At 37.9% G+C, this 11,256-nt stretch overlaps 2 protein-coding genes across 5 annotated transcripts in view; one reads left to right on the top strand and one right to left on the bottom strand.

The window, feature by feature from the left end:
- Positions 1–2,511, top strand: part of wdr41 (WD repeat domain 41) — a 21,125-nt gene extending 18,614 nt beyond the window's left edge. Inside the window, exons 13-15 of one of the 2 annotated variants that reach the window (XM_032539370.1) lie at positions 1,091–1,224; positions 1,451–1,614; positions 1,982–2,511. In XM_032539370.1, the coding sequence (XP_032395261.1) occupies positions 1,091–1,224; positions 1,451–1,591 (275 nt within the window). In that variant the 3' untranslated portion in view covers positions 1,592–1,614; positions 1,982–2,511. The remainder of the gene's footprint in view (positions 1–1,090; positions 1,225–1,450; positions 1,615–1,981) is intronic. The other variant, XM_032539371.1, reaches the window with a different exon arrangement.
- Positions 2,512–3,399: 888 nt separating this feature from the next.
- Positions 3,400–11,256, bottom strand: part of pde8b (phosphodiesterase 8B) — a 77,914-nt gene continuing 70,057 nt past the window's right edge. For all 3 annotated transcript variants that reach the window (XM_032539367.1, XM_032539366.1, XM_032539369.1), the window contains exon 22: positions 3,400–6,568. In XM_032539367.1, coding sequence (XP_032395258.1) covers positions 6,459–6,568 — 110 coding nt within the window. In that variant the 3' untranslated portion in view covers positions 3,400–6,458. The remainder of the gene's footprint in view (positions 6,569–11,256) is intronic.

Here is an 11,256-nt window from a genome sequence, read left to right as displayed (position 1 = left end):
CACACACACACACACACACACACACACACACACACACACACACACACTTATAATGTCCGACAGGCTTAAATGTCACACTGTTGATAGGATGCAAAGTAGTTCACATTTGCAGACATATCAAGAAGTAGGCCCTCGTCCCATTCCCTCCTGTGGATTTGCCACCTTAGGAAAACTGGATGCCATTCCCAGTGATAGATCACATACATAAGTATGAATCAGAATAGTTCAAAGACTGAGGAAAATTGCCTGCACTCAACTTGTGTGTGTATAGTTGATGTGTGGAGGTGCAGTAATGCAGTCCAGATGTGGTATTGTGTATATCAAAGGAAAGTACTGTGCCAGCACTCAGAGAGGCTGTGTTTTTGGCTTAAGTGGGGTAGTCTAAAGTTGAGTGTGTGCCTGTGTGGCCGCGCTGTCTTTGATGGTCTAGATGTTTGCAGTCTGTGTGGAGCTGTGGTGATTCTGGAGAGTACACTCAGGCCACATCACTTGCTACTCATCACCAAAGGCCAATTATTTGTCTCCAGGAAAATCAATGACATGCTTCTCCTGTGGTCTTTAAAGAAAACTTTTAGTATATTTCAACCTGGTGTATTTGCCAATGTGGAATGAGTCACCTCGTTGTTTAGGTTCCCAGCCCAGGCTCACTCTCACTGTTCCCTGTGTTGTTTTGCAGCGGCAGCAGGCAGCTGTCTTTTCAGAGAAAAAGCAGATACATTAAAGTTGTGTTTACAACTTGTCTCCTACAGCTCTCCAGAAAACATGATTTTTACATAAGTGATTTCCAAAGCTCACCGCTGAGTTAGATCGAAATTGTCAAACAAAGTTGACATCTGAGGAATACATTCAAATTACACGTTGTCATTTGATCCATTGTTAGCATAAAAACATTGATTAGAGAAGCTTTAACTTCGGTAGTTTCACCCTCAGACATCCTGATGGGTTTTCTCCTCTAATTATGTAATTGCTAATTTTAACCAACCCTAGAAAAACATTTTGTTCATCAGTAACCACCCTGACATTTTATATTGTCTTCTCTAATCTATTATTTTTCTTCATTTTAAATAAAACTATCTGTCCATCCCACCAGGGCTCTTTGGAATGTGGACGTTCGGCAGGTCAAACAAACAGACCGGTCCTCCGTCAAAGAAGGCTATGGACGTCCCAAACATCAGGACGCTGGAGTTGACGGGTGATCTGATTGGACACTCGGGGGCAGTCCAGGTACGATCCCAATGATGTCCAAATGATGTCTCGTGTTCTGCTTCAAAACAGCATCACAATAGTGCTTTAACACCTCCTTTTTCAATTCAGATCAATTTTATTTATAGTATCAAATCATAACAAAAGTTATCTTATATATACAGATTACAGAGTAGGGCTAGACCACACTCTATAATTTTCAATGCCCCAACAATTCAAGTAATTCTCCTCTTTGTGCTTGTGTCAGATGTTTGTGAGCTTTAGGGAGAACGGATTGGTCACCTGCTCGACAGACCACCTGCTGATTCTGTGGAAGAACGGAGAACGGCAGTCCCACCTCCGCAGCCTGGCACTTTTCCAGAAACTGGAGGAGAATGGAAGACTCTGACCTTCAACCCTGGATCTGCAGCCTTAAAGGCGCTCTAAGCGATGTTGGGTGACGTTTCTTCTTGTTGACGTTCAAAGCATTTTCAAACACAACGAGACTAGCTCGCCCCTCCCTCCTCCTCATCCCGTCCCCTCCCTTCTGTGCTTCCGCGCACTAACCCCCCCCCCCCCCCCCCCCCCCCCCCCCCCCCCCCCCACCACCCCCAAATCCTACTTGTCTGTTATTGGCTGGAACACAGTGTATTTTTGTTTCCGTTTGTAGACCCTGGGCTGTCTACAGAGACCGCGTTTTATTACAGTGTGTTCTGGGGACAGGCAGTTAGCGGATAGTGAGGAGATTTTCGCTGTATGTGACAGTTGTAGCACACACCTGACATCGCTTAGAGCACCTTTAAATAAAGCAGATGTGAAGCTGTCGGGTGACGTTAGTTTCAAAGAAGGGATGCACTGATCTGATACTCAAAAAGCTGGATTGGGCATCCGTGACAATGGTGCCAATCTATTAAGTCAATTCTTTATTATTAGTATTTTAATAATAAACAATTCAGTAAATGCATATACATGAATGTATTTATTTGTTACGTTTTGTTTAACAAAGTTAGGAAAGCAGTGTTTAAGTTAAGCCAGATATTGCCTATCACGTAAAAGAATGATTCCAGTCACTTCCACACCGTGACACATACAGCTTATTAATTAAACACCGGTATTAGATCGGGAGTCAGTATAGGCCGGTACCCATAGCCCAGGTATCTGTATCGGGACTGAAAAAGTCGGATTGGTGCATCCCTAGTCTCAAATCATTTGAATTTACTGTAAAGATTGTTTTTTGCTTTTAATGATAATGCAATGGTTGTTGTTTGCCTTGAAAGTATTTAACATTTAAATAAAAATAAAAACTCACTAAATACCTCATCTCAGAAACAAACAGTTTGCTTCATTTTTTTTTTTTGTTACCGCTGTGATGTTGTGAAGTCAGAGGTCTCGTACGGGACATTCCCTGTCAGGGCTGAGCAGGAATGTTATTGGCTGCTGCTGTCTGAGCGACCACAGTCCTCAGTCTGGGAAATATGCTGATTGGCTTTCTCGGTGACGAGAGGGTCGCTACCGCTCTAATATCTGTCCCTTGAATATGAAGCTGTGTAGCTTAGAACAAAGCCTGAAAACACGGGCAAACAGCTAGCTACCATCACGCCTAAAGCTCAGTAACTGATATCTCACATTAGGGATAGACCGATTATCGGCCCCGATAAAGTTAATTAAATTTAAAAGTGTGCTACTTTGGCACCGCTACAGCCCCGTGTCTGTCCCTCTGCTTCGGTTTCACCCCCCCCACATGATCTGACCATCTTTTACTGTGTATCATGTTGAAACTTTCAAATTTTTTAAATAATTGTTTCAACCATTTAAACAAAATTGTGTGTCGGAGTTTGTAACATTCCAAAATCTTAATTTTGACTAAAATAATTTTATTGGAAATGCATATTGTTCATCGGTTTTGTTAACTAATAATCGGTAAAGGTACCGGCCTTGAAAAACAGTATCTGTCAATCTTACATTCTGCACATACCCCCAATTTGTAGTTGTCATGCTTCATGTGCCTTGACACATATTGTGTTAATTAGTGGCAGATTTGTTTTAAAACTTTGGACAGCTGTTTTCCTCTACTTCCAATTTTTAATTTAAGCAATTCTATCCATCACCTGGTTGATTGATCTTCCCACCCAACTCGTTATCACAACACAAATAAGTGTTTTTGCCAAAGTGTCAAACTATTCCCATAAATTTGTTGCGTCAATTCATGTAACAAAAATATTTCAAGAATGCTTTAATCGTCTCTCACAATACAATTCTGTGTTTGACAGAGAACATCAAAATAAGACATCATAATCCAGAGAGCAAACTAAACTTTTAAACAAACATGGGAGATTTAAAGTGACTGATTGAAAGCTTCTTACTATGTATGGGGTAGTATAATCTTTTAAAACACACATTACAGTTCTCATGGCCAATAGTAAACAACACAGAATTGGCACGCAGCCACGGCCATCAGTGTCAGAGATGGAAGTTAGAGGAAATATAGATCACTGTGATGAAGGCTTATTATTACATAACAAGCAGTCCTACAACTGGTTCTGCCTCAGTAGACTCAAAGCGAGGCGTTAAGCGACTGGCTGTGTCATCTGATTAAATTGATATCCTCACATTTCAGTCACTGCTGCTCACAAAAAAACGGCATGTTTGTCAGCCTTGTCAATATTAAATCTGAAATATTGAAATCGTTGCTATTTTTGTTGAATAGAAATCTTCATTATTGACTAGAAAAAATATCTTCTCATGATCAGAGATAGCAGTCGTTAAACATTTATAGGTGGAGCCACATTCCAAGTCACTGAGAAAAAAAAAAAACCTTTTGGAAATGACCCCTGCAACACTTAACGGCCCAAAACAAACGTTACATAAGCACATTTTGTAAAAGCAACAATGATATATTGGGTGAGTATTTACAAGAACTGCAAGTACATTTAGGTAGTTTTACAGTGTGTTGCAACAATAGCAGATCTAAACACAGACATGACAAGATTAAGGCATCGATTAAAGACCTTGGCCACCAATAAAATGACTTCATATCATTATGAATATATTGAACATAGATGACCAGTCAGTCACCAGTTCTCACTCTTTAAAGTGAACTGAAAGAACTGACAAAGCAATAGTGGAATTCACATCCGATCCAAGTCCCCTGAATCAGCCTCAGGATCAAAAACACTGACTTACCAAGTTGGACCTGAAACTATAGAACAGACCCTAAAGCACATATCCCAAGGTCAGGTTATTTTTTTTAAAATATCCAAAACAGGAATGGCTTTTCTTTAGTTAAAGGAAAGGGGGAACAATTTTAACCAAAACATACTTATGTTTGTATAAAGATGACCAAAGACTAAGGCACCAGTAAAGAGCTTTCTGTGCCTTTGGTTAATACTGTAATGTGCGTTTCCTCGAGTAAAAGTCTTGAGACTAGATCTGATAATATATAATAATGACCTTACACAATTACACCAAAGCAGCTCAGATAGTTAATGGATATCTGCAGATTTATCCACTAATTACTATGTTGGTATGTAATCCAATTTTCTTTATGAAATAATATTAAAGGGTTTTCCCAAACTGTTCCACCTTCATGTGTTAAAATTGAAGAAATATGCTCTGAAAGATACACAGATGCAGGTTCAATTCCTCAAATATTAAAGCTGAATCATTGTATTTTCTAGTCTCAGTCACAGTGGGTTAATAACTGAGCTGACAAATGAGTCACCGTTTTACACTGATTTAATGTTACCACTGTTGCAACACACCTATGTAGCCACCAGAGGGCAGACACATCATGCACTTCATCATCCAACGGCCTTTGTCTCATTTCTTTGAATCCAAATAACCTGAAAATCATAAACAGACTAGACTTCTCCCCAGAATCGAGCCAAATGACTGCGAGGCGAATTGCAGTTGCAGGACTTTTGAGATACAGTAAAACTGGTAAAAACAAACACACTGTGAGAGCCGGAGCTGATTCATGTTGGAAGCGGACAAACAAGCTGATTTTACAAGCTGGATCCACACATGGATCTGGTGCTCCTTCATACTGTCAGGTCGCTGTGAGGTCCAACACAGCTAATCGCTACTCTGACAAACAGCGTTACGCGGCCTCTGCAGGATTCGTGCACCATTGTACAACAGTCAGCGTAGCTTCACATAGAAAGCTTATTCTTAGCATTGTTCAGATACTCGGAAGTCAGATTTGTTTCTTCTTGTCTGGATGCAAATGTCTACAGTTAGTGTCACAAAGTTATGTAACATCAGATATTTGTATATTATTTGATAAAAGCATTACAGCTAACTGAACCGCTCTGATGCAGTGCAATTCTGCTCCTTCATCTGTTCCGACAAAGACCTTCACAAAGGACAATGATACGTAGCTACATGATCTCATCCCAAACGCAGCCCTTCTTCTATGTCAGCTCTGTATATGGGCCTGATCATTTAGAAAACCTGTACGCTGGCTGGTTCTCCACCTCTGATTGGACCCTGGTACTTGGCTAACTGTCTCTAGAGCTCTCGAATCTTAAATCTTTCCAGCAAGTTCTTTCTGTACACGGCCAACAGGGATTGCGAAGTATTTGGTCCCAGACACGAGTCAAAAGTGTCCCTAATACTGTAGACTGTATCACAGTACATAAAAACGAATATTTCCAGCTGAGCACCTTCACAAGTTGGCAATTTGAAAAGGAATAAGCATGAAGTTCAGAGCCTCCAGCTTTGGTCACCATCTTATTCACCATGTTTCTTTTACAGCAATAGACAGACGTAGAATAAAAAGATTTGTTCAAAGAAAAAAAAAATCGTTAAAAAGCAAAAACAGCAAGAGGATGCTCAAAATGAAAATGTCTTGATTAGCTAAAGTGCAGGTTTCAGGTGTATTATACTGTATGGTACAGATTGTCAAGTGAGCCGTGAGGTCCGCACAGTTTCATAGAGGTGCTATTAGGAAAAGGTAACAGGGCCGTAAAGTCGACAGCGCCCTCAAATGACAACCTGTTCTCCACTGGCAGAACACCGCCTCCACCAATAACCACATAAGAAAAGAGGCTGTGATTTGAGATTGAAACAGCGTCTCAGTGTTGGTCAGTCAGTGATGTGTGCTCTCAGAGTCCCCGATCGCCCAGCTTGAGGCCACAAACGTGTCCTGGAGTGCCTGGGAGGGCACAGAGCTCCGTCGACTCACAGCTGAAGAGACTAATTGTTTGACCGCAGGGCTGCATTTGCTGTCCTACCCTGCTTGGAGTGAAGGATGAGAGGAGGCTACGAGGGGTCGGTCAAGAAGGAGGGGGAGGACGCAGGCTCTTACACTTCATCTCGTCCAAGCGCTTCCAGTACTTGTAATTCTCTGACAGGTGTTCCATGAGACCAGGCAGGCTGGCGAAGGCTGGGGGGGGGCAGAAACACAGAAGTTCAGAGATCAGGTGCTTGAAGAAAAACAGACATGGACACAGATTTGGACGTCCAGATGGGTCAATTTGCAGCAACAAAAAACTATTTAAAGATTCTCACGAAAGGCTTTTGTACCAAAAAAACCAAATCCAGGAATAAACAAAGCCTTGCCTCGGTTTCACAAAAGCAGAGGCAGCTACGTTACCATGGAGATTTATTCTCTACAGCTAGACTGGTCCTAGACAAGACTAACAGCCAGGATTTATTAATCCTGAAACCTTTTCTCTTTACACAGCGGTGGGTTTACCTTATTATTATCAGACTGCATGAAAAAAGTGCATATTTCTGTTTAGTTAAGTACTGTTATTTAAAGTCTGGACTATCATTTTTTAAAAATAATTATTCATGTGACGTTGCTGTATGAGGACCCTCATATTGTTGGTCAAGCCTCGCTTTATCGGTTATCCTGGATTTATAAATTCTGATTTATGAAACAGCCCCCAGGTATCAGACACTTCTGTTATCCTTCCACGTAAGCAAATAGGCTGTGTGTGTGTGTGTGTGTGTGTGTGTGTGTGTCTCTGTGGGTGCGTGCGGGCTAATGTTATGTACACTGTTGCTTCCACATTAAAGGACTCTTGGGGTGAAAAGGTCTCTCTGCCTTTCTCTCCTTGTTGTTTACATCCTCTTTTCCGGATTGTTGATGACCCAAGATGCATCTCTGGAACTTACAGTGAACCTGCGGTGACCTGATGGTGACCCTGGTGAATTGGAAGCGGCTGCTGCGTGTGTTTTTGTGTTAAAGAGAAATCCATCTTGAGTGCTCTTTCCTGCCTGTACCGAGTGACTGTGAACCCTCATGCCTTCTACTATTTTCCCAACTCCCCAGACGCCCTCACAGCTTCTCTCCGTCCCACCGGCATTTGGAATCTTTCCATGACATCAGAGCTGCGTTGACCGTAAACAAGTTCCCTCTTGGGGAGACTCAACTAAAAGGGAACTTCAGTGGGAATGGGAAGCTATAGGCATCATGCTATCTCCGGCTCCTCATCCCTTTTCTGTGATTGCCTATCCTGCAATCTGCCAAGAAGAATTGAGAAATCATTGAAGGCAGTAATGAAGGGCATGGGTGAGGATCTGAATGTATGAGGTTCTATTTTTGTTCCTGATGGTCTGGCGTTTTGTTTCATTCATTCTATTTGAATAGCTAAACAAATCAGAAATACGGTCAATGATACATGAGGACTTGATCTAATCTAGTTCTGTTTCTACTTAAGTTGTAACTGAAAAAGAAAGCCAATTAGAGGAAACAAAGTCTTAGGGTCAGCTGCATCTGTGTGAACAGCAATGTGAGCAAACGTCATCTGCTGAGAAAGAAAGAGGTGCGGCTCAAAGCTCCCAAAAAACCATCACTGGTTAAGATTTGTACTTTTGTTGTCAAACCAATGTTTTAAATGTGAAGAATGAACTTCCATGCTCAATGTCTAACTAATACATTTTTGGTTTTTGCTTCCACAAGGTTTTAGCTGAGATACCTGCAGCTGTAATGATAAGGTGGACATCAAACATAAAGCCAAAGCTCTAACCTTGTAATATGACCTTGTTTGTTTAGGTAGTTTGCCAATTTTACTGAGCGGTTCAGTTGCAGTCGACAAAGAGAGTGTAGATTTTCAATAAAAACAAAAGCCGTGTTTGATATTAAAAAAAAGACATACTATTGTATGGCATAAAACGTTATGAAAAATTAGACAAAGTCATGTTGAATGTCGAAAATTCATAAAAAAGTCAGTGTATTATATTTAAAGAGTCATGAAAATTTAAAATATGTGGGAAAATTAATAAAATGTCATAGTATAGTATATTAAAAAGTCATAGTATAGAACATTGAAAAAATTTCAGAAAGTCTTACCGGTAGTAGAATATGTTAAAAAAATAATTATAGTATGGCAAAAAAAATCATGGTGTAGTATGTCGAATAAATAAAAAAAGGACACAGTATAGTATGTAAAAAAAGGTCATAGCATAGCATGTTGAAAATAGTAAAAACAAATCATATGTTGAAAATAGTAAAAAAAATTATTATAATACCATGTTAGATAAGTGAGAAAGATGTCGTAATAGCATGTCGAAAAAATAGTAAAGCATGCATGCAAGCAAGCAAAAAATATATAGTATGTTAAAAAAATTCGAAGTTCTGTATAGTACGTCAAAAGTCAATAGTATGGTATGTTGGAAAAAAGTAATAGTATAGTATGTTGAAAAAAGTAAAAGAAAATCATAGTATAGCATATAGAAGAAAGTCCTAATATAGCATGTCAAAAAAAGTGAGAAAGAAGTCATAATAGCATGTCGAACAAAGTCATAGTAAAGTATGTTGAAATGTTTTTGAAAAAAGTCATAGTATAGTATGTCTAAAAAAATCAAAAAAATCATAGTATAGTATGTTGAAAAACAGTCATAGTATAGCATGTTGAAAAATGTTTATAAAAAAAAGTCATGGTATAGTATGTCAAAAAAGTAAAAAAGTCATAGTATAGCATGTCGAAAAAAGCGATAAAAAGTTATGGTATAGTATGTCAAAAAAGTAAAAAAAAGTCATGGTATAGTATGTCAAAAAAAAGTGAGAAAGTTATAATAGCATGTTGTACAAAGTCATAGTATAGCATGTTAAAAAAGTGAGAAAGATGTTATAATAGCATGTCGAAAAAAGTCATAGTACTGTGTGTACTTCAAAAAAGCCCTAAAAAGTCAATTGTTAAGCATGTAGACAAAAGTGAGAAAAAAGTCCTAGACAAAAGTCAAAGTATAGTGTGTCAAAAAAAAAGTCATAGTAAAGTGTGTTGGAAAAAGTCATAGTATAGCATGTCAAAGAAAGTGTGAAAAAAAAAGTAAAGTATGCCAAAAAAAGTAAAAAAAAAAGTATAAGATGTCGTTAAAAAGTTACTATAGTATGTTAGAAAAAAAGAAAAGAATCATAGTATAGCATGTCAAAAAAAGTCATAAGTCATATTTTAAAAAAAAATTAGGAAAAAGGTCACGGTATAGCATGTTGAAAAAAGTCATAGTTTAGTATTTCGAAAAATTTCATGAATAGTCATAGTATAGTATGACGGAAAGTCTGCATGCCATAAAACACACATGAAAAGATTGTTTTCATCCATAAAAATGGCAATAAAAAAATGTTAAAAAAGTGTTTTGTACTGCGGGAAAATGAATAATAAATACATTTTTAAATTGATTGTTTCTGTGATTATGTTCCTTTTTATACTTTATTTTAGCAAGCAGGTTACACTGTTCTCTTGGTGTTATTGACGTCCTCATTTAGGGTGTGAAACCCAAAAACAACAGACCGTAACCAGGTTGATTACCATTGGGGTCTTCCAACCAGTATTCCACTGAGCCATCTTATTTGACACCCTCACCAGTGTTTCCTAGCATAAAATCCAGTGATCCTAAGTGGTTTTGAACCCACAACCTTCAAACTTACCACCTGTGACTTATCACACTGAGCTATCTGCAAAGTTCAAAATTAAGTGGTTTAACGTCATATTTATTATGTAACATTACTAAAGACAGAAAATGAAAAACCCAGAAGACAGCAGGTGGTTTTGATCCTTCAACCTCAGATTAAGATCTATTTATAAAGCCAACAACTTATCTTGGTGAGCTAAAGCTGACACTGGTAGATTGTTATTTGTTCTTCACACCACTGAGAGGAATACTTGGATGATCTCAAAATCGTATAATTAGATATGGTAAATAGAGTCACAGTACAGCATGTCAAAAAAAGTACAAAAAAGTCATAAAAGTGTAATGAAAAAACTATCCAAAAAAAGTGATAAAAACCTCATAGTATAGTATGTCAAAAAAAGCAACAAAAAAGGTATTGTGTAGTATGTCAAAATAAGTCATGGTACAGTATGTCGAAAAAATTCATAGTATAGTATGTCGAAAAAAGTGATAAAAAGTCATAGTATAGTATGTAAAAATAAGTCATGGTACAGTATGTCGAAAAAAGTCACAGTGTAGTATGTCAAAAAAAGTCATAAAAGGTCATAGTATAGTATGTCGGAAAAAGTCATAGTATAGTATGTCGAAAAAAGTCATAAAAAAGTCATAGTATAGTATGTCAAAAAAGTCATAGTATTTTATGTCGAAAAATGTTAAAAAAAAGTCATAGTATAGCATGTACACAAAACGCATAGTATAGAATGCAAAAAAAGTCATAGTATAGCATGTTTAAAATAGTGAGAAAAAGGTCATAGTAACTATTTTGTAAAAAGTCATAAATAGTAATAGCATAGAATGTCAAAAAAAAGTCATAGTATAGCATGTTGAAAAAAGTCATAGTATAGCATGTTGAAAAACGTCATAGCATAGTATGTTGGAAAAAAGTCATAGTATAGCATTTTGAAAAAAGTCATATTGCAGCAAGTTGAAAAAACTGAAAAAAAGTAATGGTATAGCACGTCAAAAAAAAGCATAGTACAGTATGTCAAAAAAGTCATAAAGTATGTTGAAAAAGTCATAGTATAGCATGTCTAAAAAAGTCATAGTATAGCATGTCTAAAAAAGTCATAGTATAGCATGTCGAAATAAATCTTAGTCAAGTATGTTGAAAAAGTCGTAGTATAGCATGTTGAAAAAAGTCAAAAAGAGTCATAGTATAGCATGTCAAAAAAG

This window comes from Etheostoma spectabile, chromosome 16 (assembly GCF_008692095.1).
Source record: "Etheostoma spectabile isolate EspeVRDwgs_2016 chromosome 16, UIUC_Espe_1.0, whole genome shotgun sequence".
Classification (NCBI taxonomy): Eukaryota; Metazoa; Chordata; class Actinopteri; order Perciformes; family Percidae; genus Etheostoma; species Etheostoma spectabile.
This window is presented reverse-complemented; position numbering and strand designations above follow the sequence as displayed.